The 25,653-nt window shown below is 31.4% G+C and overlaps 1 protein-coding gene across 3 annotated transcripts in view; it reads left to right on the forward strand.

Annotated features, from left to right (window-relative positions):
- The first annotated feature begins 606 nt into the window (after positions 1-606).
- The window catches only part of LOC148617278 (ras-responsive element-binding protein 1-like), a 51,618-nt gene continuing 26,571 nt past the window's right edge, over positions 607-25,653 (forward strand). For 2 of the 3 annotated variants that reach the window (XM_088584844.1, XM_088584846.1), the window contains exons 1-2: positions 926-1,169; positions 20,315-20,397. In XM_088584844.1, the coding sequence (XP_088440970.1) occupies positions 1,130-1,169; positions 20,315-20,397 (123 nt within the window). In that variant the 5' untranslated portion in view covers positions 926-1,129. Of the gene's footprint in view, positions 788-925; positions 1,170-20,314; positions 20,398-25,653 lie in introns of those variants that run through there. The other variant, XM_088584845.1, reaches the window with a different exon arrangement.

Here is a 25,653-nt window from a genome sequence, read left to right on the forward strand (position 1 = left end):
TAATCTATGAGTTGTGATAATCAGGGTTACCCGCAAGACGGGACAAGTTTTTTTGGAACTACCTGGTTTTTTTCTGATGCTGGCGGGGTGCGTGACGGGAAAATTAAATTGGAATTATTGCCCCATTACATAACTTAATCAATTAATCAATATCAAATTAGTTGACAATTAATTGAGTACTTGTAATTTCCACAACTAACCATTTCTTAATTTTTGTTACGTGTGTAGAGTAAAAATAATTCTTTTTTTTAAATCTTTTTTCACTGTGGACCGAACAATTTATAATATTGCTTTTAGAATTGTGGACTCCCACCTTTGTAAAATCCAAGATTTGAAAGGAGTGATCTGATTGTTGAACTACCATACTTATATATATAGAGGCGACTCTATTCGCTACATTGCTCCATCGGATCAAATTGATACAGGGAAGATATGTAAACGTATTCGTATAGAAAGGTCTGAAAAATACTCAGCGATGTTAGAACTGTCGAATTAGCGATGCAAATATTTGGTCGTTCCCTCCGCGGGACTCGAACTCGTACCAATTTGTATATGTCTTGAGTTGTAATTATATAAACATTTATAGATTTGAAAAAATGTTCACCTTGTTACAAAAGAACATATGATTTAACTTGTAATGGGAACTACGATATATGATACGGAGGTACATCTTTTTTTAAAATCTTTTTAAAAAAAGTTTTCCTCGGTTACATTTAATTTTCGATGATACCTAGGTTACTGATGCCAAAGGGACAGCCTATTTCCCGTTATCAGATTAACATGAAAGGTAGGACAATTACAGGACTCAGATACGAGCGTGATAATTTAAAACCATTGTTTATTCAAGCAGGTGAAAAGAATTAGTGAGTGTTCAAATTAAAGTTATGATATCAAATGCAATGTGTTATATGTATTTAAGAAGCTACGATTTTACAAAGGAAACAAAGTGTTCAATTATCGGTTGATTGATTATTATTCACATAGTCCTCACCCGATTGTTTCATCGTTTAAAACAGGGAACCCCTTACCTGGTCCTCGTTTGGAGTAGAGAAGCAGCACGCATGCTCCCTCGAGTCATTTTTGGTCACTTTAACATCAGTTCGAATACCTGTACCTTTGATGTCGCATCATGTCAAGAAGGAAGCAGGCAAATCCTAGACCACTAAAAGGTAGGTTTCATTTTTATTTCATAAATTATTTCAACTTTCATGTTTTATTATCGATTTGTATGTATGATTTATCTATACCAACTTATAGGAAGTTTAAATTGTTTAAAGAGAAAATGACGTCTGCTAATTTTTTTTCTTACCTGTGCGACAGGTGAGAAAAGATGCTGATGTATATTTCATGGATTCTGAAGACGGGTCTTTTTGTACCTATTCATCAAAGTGTACAACCATTTATGTATTGCTATTCATCTATGTCAAAAGATGTCACACCTGAACTCGCACCTGTATCACATTGATAAAACCCATATTCTCATCAACTGATGCAGATTAAAATACAGTCAAAAGATAAAATTTATATATACGATAATCTATTTTTAATGTTTTGAAATTTGAAGAGTGGAGTTAGTAACTTCGTATTTTTTTCTGAGCGGTTTTTGCTAACCAGGTGCATTGCAATGCAGCTTGCATCGCAACGCATCTCCGCCTAATACGTTTCAAAGGGTGACATGAGTCAGGGAATAATTTATGCTTGGATTCCATTAAAATTAAAGATGTCCAACATCTAAATGTTAAATGAGGGTATACAGCCAGCTAGCAGGTGATGCTGTTAATTGTTGATGCACGAAATGGGACGTAGTTACTATGACAGAATGCAACTATTGTTATTCGAAATCGGATTTCTTTACAAAAAATTGTATTTAGCTAACCATCACTTAAGAAATGTCACTTCTTCAACTCGCTTTATGTGCAGCTAATTTGTAACTCTTACAGCCTGCGACGAATAAAAGCACGTTGCACATTATTCGGTAGTATAGAATTATGCAAATTAAAGGGTTGTTACATTCAGGTAGCGCTTTTTACCAAAACTTTCTTTTCCCAATTTTCCTCCATCTTTGTTTAACCAAAGAATTAATTTGCCAGCTTTATGTTTGTATTATTTAATGCAATTAAATGTAGATGTTAAACGTCAAAATACCAACTTTAAGGTGATTAAATGTCAATTGTGTCGAGGGGTCCAAACCGTATTGTCCAAACAGGCCTCGGGCAAACATCACCATAGAAATGCTAAGTCCTTTCATTCTAAGTTTTAGCACTTATTGTATGTTAACAATAAAGATAAAATTGACCATCTAGCAATTAAGTATTTAACATTGTTTCATCAACTTAGTTTCAGAAGTAGAGTAATCAAGTGGCATTTATATGACGATTTTGTTGACAGCTGATCTTGGCGACATTTTTACAGTGTTACAAAACTTTATAGGCCTCCGCCAACTAATTGACACACATACTTATTAATTAATAGAATTAGGAAATTTACTTAATACTAATGATAAAAAATGTTCTCAATTGATTTAATACAACACGGTTGCCTGACCTTCCATCACCAGTTTTATTTACAAAATATGACTTTCAGTTTAAAAGATGCATCAAAGATGTCACATTCTGTTTGCTTTTAATATAAAAAGAAAAAGTCCAAAGTTTTAATTTTCAAGTACCATCATGAATAAGCAAATCGTGTAAGAAACCAAGAAAGTGATGAAAGCCATCAAGTAATTTATAGACCTGTTTACTTATGAATCAAATTATATGATAGTCGTGATTTCCATCTTTAGGCAAACATTTTACCAATTATATATTTCCAATCATCTTCTCATACTATGATAGTTCACTCATGATAATTATGATTGCTTATTTCATTACTTTAGCAAGTCGATCGCGGTGTTGTCTTAGAAGAGTATGTATATAATGAATCACTATGAAATTGAGCTTACAAGAATAGACGAAGAAGTGAAAGATGTCACATAACATCAGTCTCTTGGTTTCGTTTTTCAAATCACCTGACTCGTGTTTTAGATGTTGATAAATTGGGTAGATTTTTCATGTCTCGTTCTCACAATTACCCTTGATAATCTTGTGTTACCCGGGCGTTTTATATCTGCATCACTTGTCCCTATTTACACAAGATGTTGACCGATGTTGATTTATAGTCGGGTATGAACCACTTCAGTTCTCCTTATGACGGCGTTATACAAGGATAACGATTCTATTTCATAAAACAACGCAATTTTACCAGGAAGAATATCAAATCTTCGATTTATTGATCGTTCCATCCTTGTTTTTATTGGATTTTCATCCTCTTCAAACTTTTAAATATTTACTTAACTAAAGAAAATAAACCCCTTTGGCGCCTCTTATGATTTGTGATTCAGCAAGTATGAATGATGAAAAGCATCACTTGAGAATACAATAGTAGATACCCGAGAATGTCTTCCACACCCGATCTATTATGAATTTTACAATGTAGCTATCTTTATCTGTCTTTGCTTAACTATAAAAAGAAAAGAGGTGTTGGTTACTTAGTTCTGCAGTTTGTGACCGACTCGAGCACAGTTTTAGCTATTTGATTATCATAATTTACATGTATGGGATGGTTACTAAAAAAAATCAAACAAAAATTTTCCTTAATTACTACATAAGGGTAAGGAGTACTCGCAATGAAGTATATTTTCTGGACATTAGATATCTGAAACAGTGTCTTCCATGACCTCGGTTATTCTTAGTGTAAATCATTTTGTTTCTTAAAACAATTCAGTTGGAACATTGCAATGTTTTTGTAGTCCCGTTGTGTACATTTTGTACCAGTAGTCTACATGTAGATACCAATACCAAAATTAGACAACTGAACCAGCAGTCCATTATTTACCATCCCAGAATCATTTCCAAGGTCCACAAATTTTTGGGATAGATAAAGATGTGAAACTGCACAGATGACAAAGTCTGCCTGTTCCCTTGACCAAAATCTGCTGCACGAAGTCAAGTGCAGTTGAGATAAAGGTTTAAGGAACCAAGACATTCAGGTGTGCCGTTCTCAGGACCATTTTCTTCAGAGGAGCGTGTCTTATCTATTACTGATGGAAAGACGGCTTATGAACAGAATTATGCAAGATTTTCATCTTATTGTTATCAGTTATTTAATTTTAATAAGATGGTTTCCAAATATTGATTATGAAACTCAATAAAATTACGTTTTATCTCTGTGTTTAGAACCATTTGCTTAAACAAATAATTTCAAACGCCAGGAGAGGTTGGAGTGATGATTAAGAATGTACTCCTATACAAGCGTAAACTTGTCAAGAAACATGAGAAATCTTCAGTCGCGGTAAAAGTTAATCGGAGTTGTCCACGAATTGGGATGACAATTAAAATTTATAGAATTCGACTTAATTGTTTAGTAGGGAAGTGATGTAAGATTGCGATATAATTTTTGTCCCCGTGGCGGTTTCATACAGTTTCTATGTTCTATGGAGGAATTTTTAGAAAGAAAAAAAAGATGAAAAGATTAAACTGCATGCAATTAGTGTCACTACCAAGGCCGCATCCGAAACGCTGTACCAAGTAAACACGCAATGATCGACAGTTCTACAGATTCGAGTAACTGATACCAAATTTGATTTAAACTTCAAAAAATAAAATCTTTTCTACTATTGATGAGGTCCGTCATTGAAGGAAATATAAAAAAAATACCTTTCTACTTTCAAAATAAGTGTTTACAAAGCGATTCAGTTTATATCTTTCATCAAAAAAAGATTCTTATAAAAGTTGTACCAGGGAAGGACGTTGCGGGAGGTTTTTCCGAGGGAAGACGAAATCTTAAAATCTCAAGACGCTAAATGTTGTCTCCAAGGAGAGCGTGCGATAAACACAAATTGATGTTATTGACTTTAAATTTTGATGGAGTATTAGAGAAAACAAGCAAGGATTTAAGAGCCTTGTTGGTCTCCTCAACAATGGAGTGAAAACATTGCAACCATAATATTTATACATTTACTCATCACGAACCAGTCCTGGCATTTTAACCTTCTAGCTACGCGATCGATCATTTTAAATGCTGTAACAACATGTCGAATCTAGCGAAGACAGTTCGGGATTATACATCAAACTCTTTCTTCGTCTAAAAATATGGCGAAAAATGCATGTTTAGTTCTCAAGTGCACCCCATTAAGTAAAAGTATGATGACCTGTTGAAAAAAATCAATGTTTCAAGTTTTGGAAAGAGCTTTGTGGTTAAGACCAAGTCAACTAAACAAGCAATGCAATAGAACGGTAGAAATTTGCGTACAGGTCACACCATGCGTGATCTTATATGTACTTAAAATACATAAAATTTTTATACAAAAAAATAACAATGTTGGTTTGCACTTTCTATTCAGCCATGTGAATGTGCATTTATGCTTAAACAGACTTGGGTTACCTTTCATCTTTTCATCTTCATTTCGTATCCTTTGACAAAAAAAGGCTTGCATATTAACCATTTCGTAGGATAATCATGGATATGCATGCAAAACCCAGCATTAAATTGTTTTATTTTTTTCCCTTCAAAATACAAACGTTTTTGATTAAATTTTGATTTGGTTTAATCTATACCTTGAAATATATGTAATGTCGTGTAAAAGTCAAAATGTGATAATGTCACTAAAATCTAAACCTTGAATCCAAAATGCCTGCATGCCTGACTCTTTTGATCATGTACATCATATTCATCGATGATTTCAATTTTTCAAGGAATTTTGATTTAACTTAATGAAATATGCTGTCTTTGTTCAAATGTTATATTTAAATAAAAATAAAAAAATAAAATAATAAATGATAAACACTATTGATCAGCATCCCGTGGAACACTTAATTACTGGTCTCAAACAGCATCTAGCGACGACCGCTTTTTGTTGAAACGGTATCTCAAGGTCTATACACGTTTTTCATTCTTAAAAATAAATTTTGGTTACTCCTATGCTATTCAGAAATGACAGAAAAGGAGTGTATAGCGTGAATAATAACATCTTTTTCTCCGTATTTTTAACAAAAAGAAATCGTTTAACCATCTATGGTTACAGTATTTGTTCCTGCAGCCTAACTGAGATAAAACATCTGGAAGGAACAACGGATAAGGTAGAGTTATCACAACCCCTTTTGATAGTATGAAAAGAGGCACTTTGTAAGAAACCGGAGTTTTGAACTAGAAGAAATGATGTTGAACAAAGGCAAAGCTCTTCAAGTTGATGATAACGCTTTTGAATTTAAATATTTACTTAATGTACACAAAGATGATTTATCTCTCAATGCTATTGAGACCTGGATAACATTGAAGGTGAACGCCTGAATTGACGATTTTTCAAGATTGCATTTGAGTTTTTATACATAGGTGCACATAAAAATATCAAACAAGGACTGTGAAAAGAATATGAACGTGTTTCATTCATATTAGCTCAATCATAGACCTGGAATCGTCTGTACTTCAATAATAAAAAAAAAAGCGCGGGAAGTCGTTGATGACCGGGTTAGTGCATCTTCTTTTAGCATCAGCAGCCAAGAAGGATAACTCATGGAGACTTAGATGGCACATGATTTGAAACCAGTAAATCAGAATTCTAGGCAGCCTTAAATAATGATAAGAAGTGGATTTAAACACAGAGCTGAGACAAAATACTTAGTTTTTATCCTATCACATGGTTGAACAAGAGTCTTGTGCGCAACATTTTCGGCCCACGAAGTGAAACCATGTTTGGTCCAGTTTATATTATTAGAGATATGTTTAGAAAATAATATGTACATTTTACTTTAATTACATTTAAAGACATTTTTAAGAGGAGGGAGTGGCGGTTGTTGCCATGATGGTGTGTGTGTGTGGGGGAGGTGAGGGGTATTAATTGCTTTTGGGATTTAAGGGGGGGGCGGTTTGGCTCATATAAAAAGATGGCAAAAACTATGTTTTTGATGACTAAGTGCTTGCTCTCCTACAGCTTGCCAAAAAGTATTTTTACTAGCCTAAATAAATGATCTTACATTGCTGAAAGAATTTCTTGAAACCAAAAATTATCTGAAAAAAGTTATTGTACTGAAGTAGGAACTAAACTGTTTGGACAAGTAGATTAAAAAAATGTGCAGACCTAGGTCATATTTAAGTTATTGGTGATGTCTGATTATCTTGGAGAATTACCACTATAGTCCAATGCCAAATCTTCCTCATATTCTGGTGTGTCCTAGCCTTAACTTATGTGACACATTATTCATTTAATCCTCTGTAGAATAAATGAATAATTCTTTATCACTAGGATATCTTCACATTGTATTGATGAGGATGAATTATTTGCACCTTAGTATAATTATCTCTGATTTGGTATAATTACTGATACAGGTGGCTAAATACCTTTGGAGTATAGCCAGGGACATCATCATGCAACACCATTTAAATACGTTTAACATCTTGATATAGAGAATAAAGATTTTTGAATTGGCTGCTCCTGAAGGTCGTGTAATAGCATATCATATTATGATGTGTAAATGGTTCTAATTTATCTAATTTGTAGACCACTAAACATATTCAATGATGTCCCGTTATTTTAAGATATGATTTTAAACGTGAGAGAAGCAAATTATTTTAAATGGATAAAAATGTCCTTGTTTGTCTTGTTATCATTAAGTAATTTTCTTCGAAGGCTACATTTCTGCCATTCTAATGTGTCAAAGTGAACTGTTCTTAGCTCTCAGAAGCATACTTCAGATGATTCATAATTTCTAAAAACAAATTTAGTAAATGATGATTATATTTGGTTAAAATTCTTTTGCCCCTTACTCATTTGTATCACAAGATAAATTATATTCATGGTGATGACACAGGGTTAAAAAAAAATTGAAAACTGCATTTGTAAATACATTTTCTTATAATCGAGTACAAAAGAAAAGGTTTGATGACATATTCTTTTCACACCACAATTGGTACATTGGATACCTTTAACCTGATCCCAAACAAAGGATTAATTAACAAAGGATTTTAATTAAATGACTTCACCAACTTAATCATGTCTTAACAAATGTCATTCATTCTGATCATATTTTTTTCCGCTTCATCTGCTCAAAAAGAATGAAATGCCCTTGTTAGATAATGTCACTTTCATCTGTTAAAAGACTGAGCTAAAACAAAAGATGTTCAATAATGCTCTAACAATAGAAAATCTGTTGCAGAAAAGTATACAAGAAATTAGATAGTTGAAGATTTCATTAGATTTTTGGCAACCATCGCCAGTTTTCTTTTAGAATTGTAAGAAAGCATTATTTTCCTTTTCATGAGAGATTTTATGGTGTTATGATAAGGTACTATATGGGTCATAGACTCTTCAGCTGAACAATAGATGTAGGTATTTTGAAAACAATTGAAATAACTTTGTTTTGTTAAAGGAACGTTATGAACTAAATCAGATTTACGGCATTGTCTTCGACCAGATTAACATCTGAGCTTTCCTTTCTTTTCGCCCGAGTGCAGCAATTATATTTTGGATTTAAAATGGAGCTCAGTTTCACCGCTAAATAATACATAGATGCATATTGGAAAAAGTTAATATTTCATTTTCTTTTGTTCGAACAATATTGGTTGCCAAAATACACACGACTATGATTGTCTTGTTATCAGTTATTGTAAAGGAAAGAATGACTTTGTAGTTTGTATTCATTTTGATATTTGTTGAAAAAAAAATAATTGTCTGTGTCTGAAATAATATTTTATAAGCCATTTTTTGGTATTACATGTTTTATCTTGCTGTATCCAGATAGAATTCTAACAAATTCACAAATGAAGTTTTATTAAGTAGAATTGAAACTGATGAGCAATTACACAAAGAGGAAGTTGTAACTTGTATTTTTTTCTAAAGTTGTTGAAAATAAAATATGAAATTTATTATTTAATTGTACTGTGTATTATTGTCTTTTGTTTCTTACAAGTAATATGTTTTGAGGAAGAAACACTTTTGAAAGTAGCTTTGAAGTTTATGACAACGGATGAAGAAATTGAAAATAAATATTAAATACTGAAGATTTGTTTCTTTATAAAAGGAACTACTTTCCACCCTCCCCCAGTATATTGATTTGGTTCATTTGTCTTACATGTAATGATGATTCAGTATAAATAAAAAAAAATGGGGTTAAGGAACACTTAGTCTATTACATGTATTTAATAGCAGATACATGTATATACATGTACTGTATAATTTATACTAAATAAATATATTTTTATATCAAAATTAGTTTGATTTTAATATGCACAAAACTATCCTAAAATTTTTAATCTGATCTTTTAATATCAGTGAGGTTCTCATTAAATTTTGAAAGGATGACACTGAGAACTGAGACACCCCTTTATCTTCAGACACCTGTGCCAAAAATTTGCAAAATTGATTTTTGGGTTTTTGATATCAGCAATATTGTCAACATCCTGGAGCTTCAGCCATTCAATAACGAAATTTGTAATTCTCTATGACCTTTTATTGATTGTTTTGATATACTCTCTTCTTTATAAAGGAAATATTAGATCAAAAGTATTAAGAATCTTTTGACAAATGTATTTACCCAAATTTTCATCAATTCAAGCTTTGTTCTCCTGCTTATCACTCATGTTTGATGAAATTTGTCATTAGGAGTTCGTAGGTGCAGGCCTTTGAGAGTACCTATCACAGTATAATTATGTTTTTGAAAGTTTGATTTTGATGCTTTTTTTCTATAAATTGTGATTTAAATAAGTATCAAGTGGTCAGAATGCCCCTGAACTCAACCATCACATTAGCTATGAATTATGACCCATGCCCATTTGTACTTAGTCACTCAAAAATTTATTGGTAATTTTACAATTTAATAAGCATTTCAGCTACTTTTTGGTACAGCATTGTAAAAGATGAAATAAGTATTGGTTCAAGTCAACATTAAGAGGCTAACTAACCATCAACTCCCTTTGTGAAATCATCTTGAACATGGAAATGACAAAACTTTACAACAGCAATGCCCATTAAAAACTAAATTGTATAGAAGCTCATGCTCGTGTATAAGTGTCATTAAATGTTGATAGAGTACCAGAGGTGGGGATTTGGGCTACAACAGCATCGGTGTTATCATAACAACCCATCAGCAGTTTGGGAGATATAATCACCTCACCATAATGACACGGAAAAAAGGTCTCATTGAACCAGAAAGTTCTCTATGCCTATTTTATGAAACTTGCTAAAGATGCTCAGTGCTTTTGGACTTAGTTACCCTAATTTAAACAAAATACTCTACTGAAACAAGATGCATATTTGTTACTACAATTATAGTCATGCAACAACAAAAAAATGTTTATGCCACATTTTGGAAATTGAATATTCTTTTTAACTGCACCATATATTTTTTTAAAAGATTTGTTTTACAAAAAATTACTGTTTGTTCCTGTTAGTGGAAAATGTCTGATAGGCTTTGGGTACTGCTGACAAAAACTTGTAGAATCAAATGTTTAAAACACTGAAGGATGATGAAACTTATATTGATACAACTAGAAACATACTCAAAATCTGATCAATTTTAATCTGTAAAAGGGAAGTAGAAAGCAGATTCTTCACTTAATAACATCAAAGGAATCCTCAAAGGTGTTAATTACAGGTAATTATCTTGTAGGTGAGATATAAGAAAAGGTGATACTTAGTCATTGTTATGGCTTTATCATTGAGTTATCTCCTCTTAGGATTAAAATTATCACTAAATTTAAGCTTATTAATAAGTTCCACTCTTTTATTTATTAAATAAATAAGTAAAATTCTTTTGATCTGATTGTGTTATTCGTTTGGTTTTAAGTATATTTGATCCATAACTCAGCATCTATTGATTTGTTATATTACGTCATTCTTTGTTTGTCAAGTACTTTGGTCCTGGGTATTGAATTATCTCACAAAGGTGATAACAGAGGGATGGAGCACCTGATGCATTGTTGGTCCATGGCAACCGACCACCCAAGGCCATTTTGTACATTTGTGAAAGATGTTGATTTTAGTACTAAGATAGGGACAAGTTCACCTTTTCAGGACCACTAATCCTGACTGGTAGGATTTGGGCCTTTGTGTTGTGAAACAAATCTCTACACAATTCAGAAACGCGATAATCATTTCCGGTGATAAACTTCACCTTTACAAACTTCATCCTTTTCTTCAGGGTAGATAAGGGTTCATTGAGGGGTAGTTAAAATGAAAAAAAAATAAAAATCTGGTCCATAAAATTTTCTAAAAGTGGAAATAACAACATTGTGAGATTAACCACTTATTACAATTTGTAGGTTTTAACAATACAGAATTTTTTTTCTTATGACAGATGCATTGTACTACAAATGTATTCCAAATTATTATGTTATAGAGTTTGTCATATAATCTATTTCAATTTGTGCTAACACCATTGACCATGCCTCCATGGATAATCATACACTTTATAAATTGAATTATACTTCCCTCTTCTGAAATATTAAATGAATAAAGGGGTCATTGAGTATTATCAGGGTAATATTTTAATAAGGACTGAAAACCAACAGTTTTACTATGTGTAGTTTGTTTGGTAGAAGTATGTGCTTCAATCTTAATTCAATTTTGAAAGTCCAATAGAAACAATTAATATGCCTTGGTGGTCCAAACTTGTTTTTGTTGAAGTTGTTTTGGAGGGAAACTGAGTGTCATGAGTGCATGCATCACCAAATCTTTTTAATCTTGAGCAATGTATTCATTGGTGGAAATAATAAGAACAAGTTTGTATGATATCTCTAATTGCAGTATTTCTTGTCGCTGAGTACCTTGATCTAGGAGCCAAGTTTCTTCAAGCAAAGAATAGATGATGCTTGATGTAAAAATCTCAAATTTCAAAGACATTTTCCCTTTTTGTGAAATAAGGCGATCGCTTGGCAGTTTCCATTTACCGCGTGCAGTCACCTTTCTATAGTCCTGTTTTACTGTATTGAGATGTCTATCTTATGAAGGACAATCAGTGAGTCAGGATATGTATAATAATGTCCCCGTCAGAAAAGGATTTTCTTTCAACATCCTTTCAAAAACATCGGTACATAATTGGTAGCAACCCACAACGTTGAGAAGTAATTACGTTATAAGAAAATCTCTAATCATTTATTAAATCAGTTTTGTATTTAAAGTATCGATGTTTGATGTGCAGAAAGTTTAAATTAAAATTGTGATCATATGTACTGATTATGTAGTGATGAAATTTTTATACTATTCATAATGCACAGTCATAACCTTATTTTTTGTCAAATAATACAGCGCAGATTGATGCATGTAATATTTCATGTTAATCTTATATCATAATAAATTAGACTTGTTTGAGATTTTCGGATTTGTATTAAGTAAGGACAGAACTTTTCATCAGATATTTGGGCCAGTTTTTAAAGAGCCTTGTAAATTTGATATAATCAAAAGCTGCGACAAATCAGACATATTATTCTCTTCTTTAAAAACAAGCTGAATGAGTTACGTACCAATTAATCTAGCATCTCTAGAAATTCTTATCTTTCTCTTTGATTTGCAAAGAATTGTGACAGAAATTTTAATGTTTCAATAAAGTAAAATATTCAAGCATATGATTCAAAGTAGAAAAAAAATTGGGCCTCTTTTTTCTTGGGAAATCATAGTTTTTTCTTGGTCAATAGAGATATTTGATGAAAAAACTGCATGGTTTATGTTAAGTAATATTAACATGTCAAAATTAAACAAAGTTTTATTGACAGAACCATATAGAAGATTTGTTCAGGATGTTATTGGCAGTTTTCTCGGTGGTGATGTCGTTATGTGGGATATTTATGTCAGATATTTGTGGCTGACAAGTTGATCAATTGGACGATAACAGAGGGAAAAAGAATAAGGGGATGTAAGAAGATCTACAGATGATATTTTTATCCATGATAATGTTTCGATTCATCAATAAATCGATCCACATAGATAGGACAGACTTGTTAGCTCAACACGAGATGCAAACAAAGATTTATCCCGGTACAAAGTTTCTAAGGACATTTGTTTAACCTTATCAGTTTTAGCTTCTTTGTAAAGTTCCCTGAGAAAATTTCAATTTCATCAAATTTTGATAAAAACAAAGACTCATTTGTCTTATTATGTAATAATGTTACATGATGTGACAAAACTCGAGACAAAATCAGGAGTTATCCAGTTTATTGATACATTTATGATCCCACAAAGGTTACCTTGGCAAATACTCTTTCTGAAATAATGCATTCTTCAACATTTTGCTAAAGAAACATGTTTCTAAGCTTTCTATCTGAGAGACTGCTGATGTTTTAAGCCAATATTTAATCTTTTCCCGTCTTAAATTTCCTTGTGAAAAAAGGCAAAGAATCACATTTAAACAATCTTAATCCAAAACTGTTTTTATGTATGAAAAAGGGTTAATGTTAATATATTAAATGTAGACCTATAAGGCTAAAATATGAATGAAAGTTAATATAAATGCGAGTTTTACATGAGAATTACAACAAAATATCTTATAAATTGTTTCTGTAAGATTTGTGGAATAAAAACATTTTTTTCTAGAGCAAATGCAAATTGGAAGGTATGTGTCCAGTTCATGAACCATCTATAGAAACAAAGCATTAACTATTATTTAGATGTAACATTATTGGATGATGGAAGTTCAAACAGAATTGGGGTCCAGGAAACTTAAACTAAAGTAGAGAATATAATCAACTTGCAATTGTATGATGCCAAAAAAAGTTAAGAATACTCCGACTTGAGTAATTTTTTTTCTCAATTTTTGTGGCGCCAGTGCCAGTAGATAATTATGTGCCACATCACCTCTCAAAAACCTTAACATAGCCACAGTTATTTTCAAACAAGCTGTCATTGAAATTGGACCAATTAACCCACACATACTGGTGGTATAACCATTTTATACCTTTCTACATATATAGTAACACGCTGACAGGGCCATTCTCGTGTTAAACATAATATTTATAATATATCTAATTGACATGGAAACCTTGTTGTCTCCTAGGGCCTTGTTTATGGAGAAAGGTGTTATTTTGTCTTGCAGCAACAAATATTTTGTAATTTGTCATTGACGCAACAATTATGAGTTATCTCCCCTTACATTAAATGTTTCCATGTTAATTTGTATTGTTCTTTAGATTAATTAGAGTTTCAATACAATATAATTGTTTATTTCTGCACCTATATGTGTGCCTCTGGTCATTAGTTAAGATACTTTATTGTTAATATAGACTTGTCCTTTTTTATTTTAATTTTGGAAAAATTATGTCATATTTAATGCCATTAAAATTCAAAGTGCAATTTTTGGACCGCTACACTATTTTAACCTGTAGTTTTCATTGCCAATTTGATTTCTTTATTAGTTATTTGATGAATGTATGATTTATAAATGGTTATTTAAATTTAATGACCATCTCAGGAGGAAAGTAAATTGGTCAACTGAAATAAAATAATAAATTGATATTGAAAGTAACTATTTCTCTAGAACTTAAAGTGGACAATATTTTAGTGTTACTCTGAAGCTCACCTGTATCAATTAAATGCAACATCAAATGCTTACTTTTTACTAATACACAAATTGAAAAAAAAAAAATCTGAGAATGTTCGTAAGTGATTGTGATATCATAAATACCAAAGACTTGAAATGTAGTAATTACGGAAATTAAGAATACTGTTATTCTCTGATTTATGTGCAGTATTTATTGGTGTCAAATCCTGTTTTCGATATTGTGATAAAAAAGTAATTACAAATATATCATGAGGTACCACATGGTGTCCCATTGTACTAATGAAGTGAAACTAATTAATTAAAAAATAGTTAATAATGTAGTATGTCCAGATAGGTTGTTCAGCCATATATTAATGAAAGAGGTAGTTTAGGGGTAATTTTGACACCAGTAAATGTGACGAATGCTTAATTTCATAGAATTTACATGATGATGAAGAGTTGTCAAGCCATTACTGCAGACATTTGCTAATTAGTAATAATTTGAATTTTGACAGTACAATTTTTTTTTCCTTTCACTTGCTTACTGGAATTTCCTTTTAGTGCCTCTCAAAAGTACAGCAATGCTGAAATGTACCACTAACCTTCAGCACCTGAGTAGAAATTTTAATATTAAATTCTTTTTAAAAACTTGATTTGAATAAAGAGGAAATTATGTGTTGCCCTCATCTATCTTCCGTGGATGCTAAATTTGTCAGTTGTTAAGGACTTTAATAGACAAGGCATGAGCTCATTTGCATATAGCCACAAGGGACTTGTTTGTACATCAATCACTTTTTGGTCCTTGGATGTACCCATCCTCTTAATATTAGAGATTGAAAATCTGTTGTCTCACTGTGGAAAAATGCCGAGTACAATAGTACAACTGGTAGGAGCTTTAGAAATTCTCTGGTGAATGCCATGCCATTTTTTGCCAAAAAAAAAAACATTGAAGATGTTACTTCTTTTATCCATCAGTCTCAGTGCCAATAAAAATCAGCTACTAGCCTTAACAATAAACTACAATATTTTTCTGTCTGAAGTCAACAAAAACTTTCAATAAAATTTCATTACATGTATCTGTTTATGAAATCATAAATGTTGTTTTGTCTTGCCCTTGTGGGCCCATGATTAGCGCAATTAAATACTTTGAATTTTGAACTTGGTGGTTGAAACCAATTTTTAATAGACTAAATCTTAGGTCTTAGGTGACAAAACTTACATACTGGATCGGGAATTTAAGATTCTCTTTGACAAAATTCAATAAAATGTAAAATATCAGTTTGATCTAAATATACAGTGTGTCTGTAGAAAAACAGATACATGTTCTGGCTATTAAATGATGTCGTCGTGTTTCTATGAAAGTAGAACTTCACATTATTTTGTTGATTGGTTGGTTTGGAAAATTATGAACAAATTCAACAATGGAAAAGTTGGAGACAAGTGCTTGGTACAGACTACTCTTACTATGATATAGTGGTACCTTCAGGCACAATATACTATTAGATGCTTTTAATTTAGATGCATCAATCTTTCAAGTTATTTTTTTAACTGTACTTTGTATACTGTTGCAACTTGTTGATAGTTGCAACTTTCTACGGGAAATGTAAGATAATTTTCAATATATGGAACAAGTTAAGTATCACAACATGCTATATGGATCCAATTCAAAGTTTTAACAGCTGAACATTTGTAATTTTTGTTGCCAACAAAGCATTTATATAGGTTTGATAATGAAACTAGCGGAAAATTTCATTCTTGGTAAAACCATTAGTAATAAAAATTATGTCATGTAACTGTAGTTTTGTGCAGTTTTCAGAGATAAATGAACATACAGAGTTGCATTGTTGTATCTTTTTGTCACAGATGAACAGAAATGATAACAACAGTGTAGTTTACAAATATGGAAGTTGTTGAGTTTCGAGTAAACAGCAGCTTTAAATTGTCTTTGTATTAGTCATATGTACTGTTTAACTTTGAAACTAATCTTCTTAAAAGCTTCTGATTCTAGAAGTCCTTATCCCACTGTCGGTGTAAATAAACGCTTATCTGGGATCGCCTCATCTGGCAATGTTCTCATCAGTGCGGTTCATCGGACGTCAGCTGATACCGATTGTTCAGAGATAGAGTTGGGGTTATCAGTAAAGCTTCTAGCCTCTTCGGGGGACTTAAAAGCATCTATAGAAATTGAGCTAAATCATGTACAATCTCTGATTGCCAAATATTGTGACCTCCCTATTCATTGCTGTGTTGATGGATATAGGGATATTTTTCTGCCTGTTTAATAATGAAAAAAGCATTTAATAATGATGTATTAAAGTAGGTCTCGGTGGGTAATGTTAAACGGAGGATGTTATTAAGAAGTGCCTCATTATACATTTGAAATAACCTGAACACCTGATTTGTATAGGACCGTATTGTTAAACTTTGCATCGATGGAATCATTATCTAAAGTATAATAGCAGCCAAAAATTTTTCTCCCTGACTTGTAATTAAATTTCGAGATTGAATCTTGAGATTTTTTCTATTTGTGTTTGTATCTCTTTACAACTTTAGTACTTTTTGTGCATTAAAAGGCACAAAAAGGGCATCCACCAATTTCAGGGGCAAAACAATTCCTGCTCAAAAGTTGCAAAACAACAATACTGAAACTTAATTGAGATTCTCCATAGATCAAGGATTGTGACTTTGTCAATACTTACATTGTTTGTCGTAAGAAAAAATGAAAATTAAAAAGTAAAATTCTTTCACATTCTTTAAAAGAACTTTAGAAATAAAGAAAAACTGACACCAATAATCATAATGAAACTTTGTATTACACTCATTACAATTTCTTGGCTCTTGTAATAGACTTATGACAAAGAGATGCTATTGACGTTGGGTAAATATATTTGTATGCTGAATTTGATGGGCGTTTACATGATGAACAGTTTGAAACTCTATTGATGGGTAGGAACAGGATGGTATGAGGCGTTTCTTTACTTAAAGGCCGAAGAATCACAAAAATTGATTATTAGTTCAAACTTTGATCTGGCTGTTCAAATGTTTTGTCAGCGTAGATGCAAAGTCGCCAAGAAAGTTTATTTTGTTTATTTAATCAGTTATTTCTGTGGAAAAGTTGATGATAATTGTGTTTAGTTTCTTTTGGTGATATAAAGAAATCAATTTTTTCTTTCTTCTGTATCCCTGTGAAAGAAACAATTGCAGCATAAAGGAATGAAATAAATTCATTAAATATTTAATCATATTTGTAGAACACAATGAAAGCATTTTGCTGGACCTTTATTTGCTAACTTTTTCTCCAAACAAATTGATTTTTCGTTGGCTGACTCTTTTGACGTCAAGTTGTTAACTTTATCACAAAGATGTTGGCCGAGAACTTGCTATACAATTTCTTGATGTTGACCAAGAACTCCACATCAATTTAATGACACACCTGTGTCGACTTGCAAATTTAATCATACCTGTTTCTTTTGTCTCAGTATTTATTCAGTCTACGTCTTTAAATAAGTTAACTTGTTTGCTACCAGGTCAAGCATCTTTGTGAAGGCTTTGAGGTACAAGAACTAGGAAAGTTGAAAAGTAACAAGACCTTAGTCCAGAAATAGAAAAATCATGTCATATTTTCATTATGTACCTCATAAATGAATAAGGTGTCCACGTAAAGCATAAAACAATAAAAGGATTTGATCAGTAAACATAAAATCAACCTTTTCCCCCTCATCACTGGAGAGCCTCTAGGCTAGATCTTGATTGATCTTCGAGTAATTGTTGCAGAAATAACAAATATATGTTTTTTGGACATTGTAGTCATTAATGGATGCCTTTAATGGCATATAGATACATAAAATGTTTCTGTTTTACATGTATTGATGATGTGATGAACATTTTATAGTGGTATTTTTAAGCGATTTATCGAGGACACTGCTTTACTTCTATATCTGGTCTTTGTCATAAAAGTCAAATGGGAAAAAAGTAGCATTAAGTACAAGTCCTTCCTTCTATTGAAACATGATGATTTGTTTTTATTATGGTTGATCAGTTGTAAAACAGTTTTTCCACTTCAATATCAAACACATTTTTGGTTAGAAATTTTAACATGAGCTTTAGAGTTAAACTTCCAAGAAATTATTTTAGATGAAGCTGTTGTCTGTATGTCTGCTATGCTATGCAGTGATGTCATGACCAAAACTGGTTGTAGTACAAAATTTGCTATTATATAATTCCATTTTATATACACAGGGACTTTATTTTATTATTACATGAAAAAAAAATTCATTTATAAATATTGTGATCTCATCACTTTGTATTGTCTTCTTTGACTACAAAGTATTAGCAAGATTATATGAACTACTAATAAAGAGAAATGGGAATAGAAAGAACTATAAGCTTATATAAATATATACTTGATGATCGTTCAATTGACTATTGAAAAAAGTAGTCATTTATAAAATTGAGTGCTTCATGTTGGGTGATCATAGCATTTTAAAAAAGGCTTTGTCATTTTCATGGTCATAACTTACTACCCAGTTTCATTAAAATCTGCTCAAGAAATCTTCATCAAACATTGATTTTAAAGGTTTGGACATAGCAATTTTCCTTTTGAAATGAAATTGAAACACATTAAAGAATTTTTCAGCTGATAAATTTGTGATGTTGGGAAAACCATTGAAATACATTACATTTAAACAGATCTGCAAATATTTATATATGTCTTTACATTTTCTTTATTCGGCTTTGTAAGCCTAAATACTTCTGAAGATGTTGTAACTCATAAACAGTAAATAGATGAAGTTTTTTTGTTACAAAATACCTTGGGCTGCAACCCTCTCAAACCCTGCTAAGTCGCGTCATGTGTTTTACTCATAAAAATTTTATAAAAGCATTAAATTGTACCCGATTTCAAAATAAGGATGTTTGTATAACCAAGAAAATGCATTTATGATACTTAGAAATGCTTCAGGAAAAAGAGTTATTGATTTTATTGAGAGAACATGCCGTATTTAATAAAATTAAATCTGTTTTAATAATATTTATCAATTTTAACTCCGGGTTTTTGACAACTTACATCGGCATTTAGTGGGAAAATATTCATTTAATGATGATTTTGTAATATGTTAGGATCGCAGCATACTTGACGAAAAGAAAAATTTTAATACATTTGTATCCCAAGGTGGGTTATCCCTGAAACATCAATATTGAATGTAAGGATGACATTGCAGGGTTGATGTTCATTGGCTTTAGTTGAGATTTTTGCTCTGTTGTTGTTGCACAAAAATCTCTTGGTTTCATGGACAGGAATTTTCTGATCAGCAGAAAGCTGTTGAAGTCTGCTTCAAGGGGTACAAAATTTGACCCCTCTATGTTTTAAGAATCAGTTATAAAAGTCACCTTCAAGTAAGATGAAAGTTGACCTCATCCACATATTTAGAAACAGTTATGAAAAGTTTTCTTCAAGGGGGATCTTAGTTGAACTCCATGTTTAAAGAAGCAGGAATGAAAAAAAAATCTGATTTTTTACTCATTTGAATTGTAGAAGAACAGCACAGAATGTAAGGTTCATACTGACCTCTTATTGAAGGTCACTTGAAGTGAAACTATTATTGGAACATTTGTGGAAACATAAGTCTCATACAAGAAATTTTTTTTATAAAAGACAAAAAAAAAAAAAAAAAAAAAAAAAAAACAACGAAAAATGAAACAACAGTAAAGGCTCAATCAAGAGTCATGGTTGACTGACCAAACTTTGATATGCAAGTACAAGTAGCTTGACACTTTTGTTCAACACTAGAATCAATTTACTTCTCTATTTATAGCTCAAGAAGATGAGGTTTGTGCAGTCCCAGTCAGTGAACAGCACTTTAGACCTTATACAGAAGAACAGGAAGAGAGTGATCAGGTAGATGCAACAGGCAACCAGACTAATTAAAAACTTAAACTAGTTCTATTATTCTAAAAGCAGAGTTGATGGTAACATTTTCTGAACCTTGTCCTATTGGGCAAGTTGGTGAAAATTCTACTTGCCCAAATTGAAAACTAAGCTGACCTATGTTGAAAAATATATAAAATTTGGAGTCTTTTGCGTTTAGGCAACCATAAGTTACATATGATTTTATAAAGCATTAAGTACACATGATGAACTTCTTTGCATATGTGATTTTATGCTCTTTCAAGCTAACTGACTTCAGGAGAAATCATGTCGTAAAGAAAATGGGTAGTAAGTATTTTTGGAAATCTGTTGCTTCTGAATAATAAATAACCTCCAAGAAATTACTTTAAAAGGTGATGTACAATAAATAAAGAAATTATACAATTTAACACTGATTACATGATACGGGTGGGAGAGACAGATTTTGTAACCTGATCGTTCATTTCATCACTTTTAAATGCATCAATAAAAGTAAATATTTCCTGGTATGCTATGATGATGAGAGAAGACTTGTAAATGTACGTGACATTCTCAGTGATTAATACTATAACAAAATAAAATAAAAGATGTCATAAATTTTGAAGGATTATTCTTTCATAAGAGTTTTTAATTAAATGGTTTCAGAAGCAGTAGTTTGAGTAAATGTTTTCATCGTCCTTATAATTCTAACAGTAAATATATAACAGGTCATGGTTCTCTTTCCCTTATAATGGCTCTATTCACAATAAAAGGCTGAAAATGATGTTATTAAAGAGCTTGTTGAATCATCTTTACGAAGGCTTAATGGGAGTTGTTTATACAAGATCTTTACAACATTCACTTTATTTTATTTTCATTTTTCATCCATGTGTATGACTGACCAGTCAAAATATAAAGGTGTTTTATCTTGTTGGCTCAGTGATAAATTTTTCTACAGGCCCTTTTAATAATTTGGAAGGGTTTTTGTATCATAGTATATACATGTATTTATTTTTTGTTTTATTCTCCACTGATATCTTTTCTGTAAGGAATGTGTTTTAATCATTTTGATAATGTTTAGGTTCATGCTACTTAAAGTTGTAAAAAAATTGGTTTTTAGCTTTTTAAATTACAAAATTGATTTTCACCTAGAAATGGAGTATAAAAAGACCAATTGAAAAAGCTTGTCTTGGAACTTTACCACAGTTTAAATAAAAGGTTTGCTAGAAATAGAAGTGATTGACCTATTTTTTCATTTCTTCAGTTAAAAATTACATTCATCATGAGAAATCAACATAAAAACTTAAAGTTTCTTATATTTTGTCTGCATTTACTTTTATTGTAAATGGAGTATATTTTATGAAGCATGTTTTTCATCATTAATATCACCCTTGTTTTAACATTCAGTATAGATATCTTGTGAATTGATTTTTTATTACATCACACCTTTCTTTTAGGCAGACAAGTACCTGAACATTTTAATCCTATCATAATGCTATATAATTGCTGGACTCCCTGAGTGGGCTTAATCTCCCAAAGTGTTCTTTACTGTATCACTTGGAAATTGAAAGTTACACAATGTAGTCGTTTTAAAGCATCGGCCTGGGGCATTCTACTTTGATCGGTCATAGCATGCTTTTAAATTTCAAAGGGGGCTGACAGAGTGATTAGCCATGTAAAGGAATTTACAGTTATCTTTTTGACACTTGAATGATTTTGTATTCAGAACAAAGTTTGTTGCAAACTCTATATATGTGGACGAACCTCTTAATATTTGTGTTTGTCATGCAAATTGAATTTCTACATTAATTTCGTAGTCATTGTATATTTCAAAGAGGTTTTGGGTAAATAAAATGAAAATTTAACATTGTTGGTAATTGTTGTCACCTGGTAATAACAGAAGGGGACATCTACCTCGTCCAAATTAAATATGATAGAGTGGCCCTCATCTCTTTGCAAACCTGATAGCACGATGGAAATACCAGTCCTTTTATCAACAAATGAAACGAAATTTGATAAGCAAAATTAAATAGAATAATAATTTAATATCTTAAAATTTGAATTGTGATTAAATATAGATTGATTAACGAGTGGGTCTGCCAACTTTTGGTAGTAAAATGCTGAATATGATAATTGAAAATACTAACAATGTGATTTATAAAATTTGATAATTTGATGAATAAAGGCTCTGAGAGTTCCTTCATAACTTCATCTATAAAATTGGCGAATAAATATGATCGTATATAATTATAATTAAACTCCCCCACTACTCACAGTTTTTTAAATTTTTTTTCTTCAAATTTTTGATTTGAACTTGTGGAAACAGTAGTTTTAAAGTAGATGTATAATTATTTTATTGTCCATGTATACATGCATCTATGTCTTTTTGAGATGAAATTATGTTTTATATTTTTGGTGCGTAGAAAATCATGTAAAAAAGCTTTTGAAATACATACAAATAATGACATAATAGATAAATATATACATGTACATATTCATTGCTTCAAGTGCTGAAAATTTATTCGGGATTGATGCATACAGATTTTGTAATGGTTCTTTTGTCCACAGACAGTATTGTGTTTCATTCCTTTATCTGTCTCATCCGAAGTTTTGAATTTATAAGTTTAATTAAATCACCTTGAGTTATCTACTCCCATCTAACCATTATTAGGGCTGCAGAAGCTAAGAACATTGCCAAATTCAGGATTAATTGTTTAAACTCTAAATGTGGTTAATGCGATGAGATATGATTTTGACGACTAACGTCAAAGAGAAGATGTGATTTTTGTGTTTAGGTCGGCTGATTTGCATACGTAATTGTATGTGTCCATAAACCTTGAACGGGATACTGATTTAGTATTTTATTTGTTAATTTGTTGTTTTGATAAGACACACAAATTATGCAGACATAAAAATGAATCATTGTTCGACATTTTTTTGGCGTATTGTAATCTTCATTCCAGTGTTTTAGGATGTGGGATATAAGATGATCGATGAGTCATTAACGGTTGAAGCCAAAATAGTCTCGTCCTTTGTTTTTTTTTTGGCAAGATAATTATTTATGTTTATCATTTAGACACGCATATTTTATTGTCCAATCATGTACAACGATTTTTTTTGTCCTCCACGAATGGTACATGTCGCCTGTAATGAAACTTTCATCATTGACAGCTATTTTATGTTACTACAGTATATTCATCACTACTTTTCTGATGTTTTGTCCTATTTTACACTAATACAATCTAATGTATGTCAAAATTTTGTTCCTGAATAGTTTTTACAATCAACAATTTTAGGTACAGCCCAAAGTTGTGACATAACAGCTGGCTTGGGAAAGAGGCTTCTCAAACCTAGCTATGTATTGGTAATTGACTAATGACAAAATTTGATTGAAATTTTTTTAGGATTATTGTCTGAAAAGCACAAAAAAATTTCAATTTTCTTTGATAAAGTTGGAATTTTCTTTGTAACATAAGTAGGGTCTCCATATTTTAGAAAAATGTGTTGAACAATGAAAATAAAATGCAAAGTAGAAGATAAGATGTAAAAATTGACAAAAAAAAAGATTTTTTACATACTGATTTCCTGTTTCCTTTATGTTATTAAGAGATGTCACTAAGTATTGTCAATATTGAACAAAGTGACTCAAGAGGAATAATGAAACTTTCGTTTCTGAAGATAAGAGGAAAATGTGATTTAAAAAAAAGAAAAAATTTTGAATTTTTCCTGTTTCCTTTCAAACCTTTTTAAGTAATAAGATTTGTTGCCTAAAAGCATAAGGGTTCACTAAACTTCATTATTTGGTGTCATGCAACGTTTTCAAGGATTTATTTTCAGTAAGTGTAGAACTTGATACAATTGCGGGGGACTATAGTGCCAGCCTACGTGTTGCTTCAACTCTGACATAAGTTATCAGTTTAATTAGAAAGAATATAAAATTGCAAAATCACTTTCAATTGAGTGGGATTCTTATCATGAAAGATGAAACGCTTCTATCTGTCATCCAGTATTTTCTTTTAGAATATCGTATATTTAACATAAAAAAGAAAATACCCAAAAATAAGATTTAATAATTTGAGTTGATACCATCTAAGGTAATTATTTAACCCTCAGTTCAAGTCTTTAATTATTTTAAAAATGAGATGAAAAGTGATGTTTATTCTTTCAAGATGTTGATTTTTTTCTTTTCATCAATATATCCGTGTGATACCATTAGGTACAAGGGTGTTGCTTAGGTATATTTACCCATACACATCAATTTGGGTCTTATTTGAATGGTGTTGAAATGATGTGGCATTTAAGATAAGGAACAAGTGTAGACATGAGACCCAGATCTAATGACACTTTGTCCTCGGCCAACGTTTACATAGTTTCTAGGAGACCATGATTGAGTGCTGATTGGAAGTTAACAAACTCGACGTTTACGTAAAGCATCAATTTCCCTCTTGGTCGAGAATGTTGATAATTTGTTTGCTTTCCATTCAAGACGATTGTGTCAACTTCTTTAGAATACTACATGATGTGAAAACATTTTCGTTTCTACCATTAGAGTATAGATAGGTCTCACACAATCAATTAAAGCTACTTGGCTACTGTCACGGCTTCATACATGATAACATGCTGAAGGTTTTGGAAACATTTTGTTGGTTGCATGATGCATTCAGATTGCCTCTATTTAAAGTTATCTACAAAGTTGGGTAATTAGTTGAGGTCATGGAACACTGTTTGTACTTACGTTTATTATACACAAATTAAATCTTCATTCCACAATTACTTCCATTTTTCAAACATTGACATGTTCAATGGCTAAAATTGGCAAAATTAGCAGTCATTTTTCATCAATTGTGAATTGTCAAATATTTTTGTCCTGATCAGTTTTTCTTGCAACAGTTGAAATATGAGTCAAATTTGATATGTAAAAAATTGAATTCCCATCAATCAGTATTTCTTAACCATCTTTCATTTCTTTATGCAATTATAAGTGGCACCCTTTATTTTTGGTTAGATGTCATCAAAATTTAGTTGACAGCAACTTTTTGTACAATAATGGTCTTTATTAATGTCTGTGTAAAGATGCTATTTTACAAAGTGCTTTTTCACATTGAAATTTTAGGTTAACCAGTTAGACTTCTCACAAAACAAATTCAAATTTTGAAGTCTAATATCACTGATTGAGTTTTACTTCCTGAAATCTATACAGTTTACAGTAGTTGCATAGCTGGAGCATCTATAATGCAAGATATATTTTGATAGAAGTTATACATAGAG

This window comes from Perna viridis, chromosome 5 (assembly GCF_037379345.1).
Source record: "Perna viridis isolate PV_CMFRI_1.1 ecotype Kerala chromosome 5, ASM3737934v1, whole genome shotgun sequence".
In the NCBI taxonomy this organism is placed as follows: domain Eukaryota; kingdom Metazoa; phylum Mollusca; class Bivalvia; order Mytilida; family Mytilidae; genus Perna; species Perna viridis.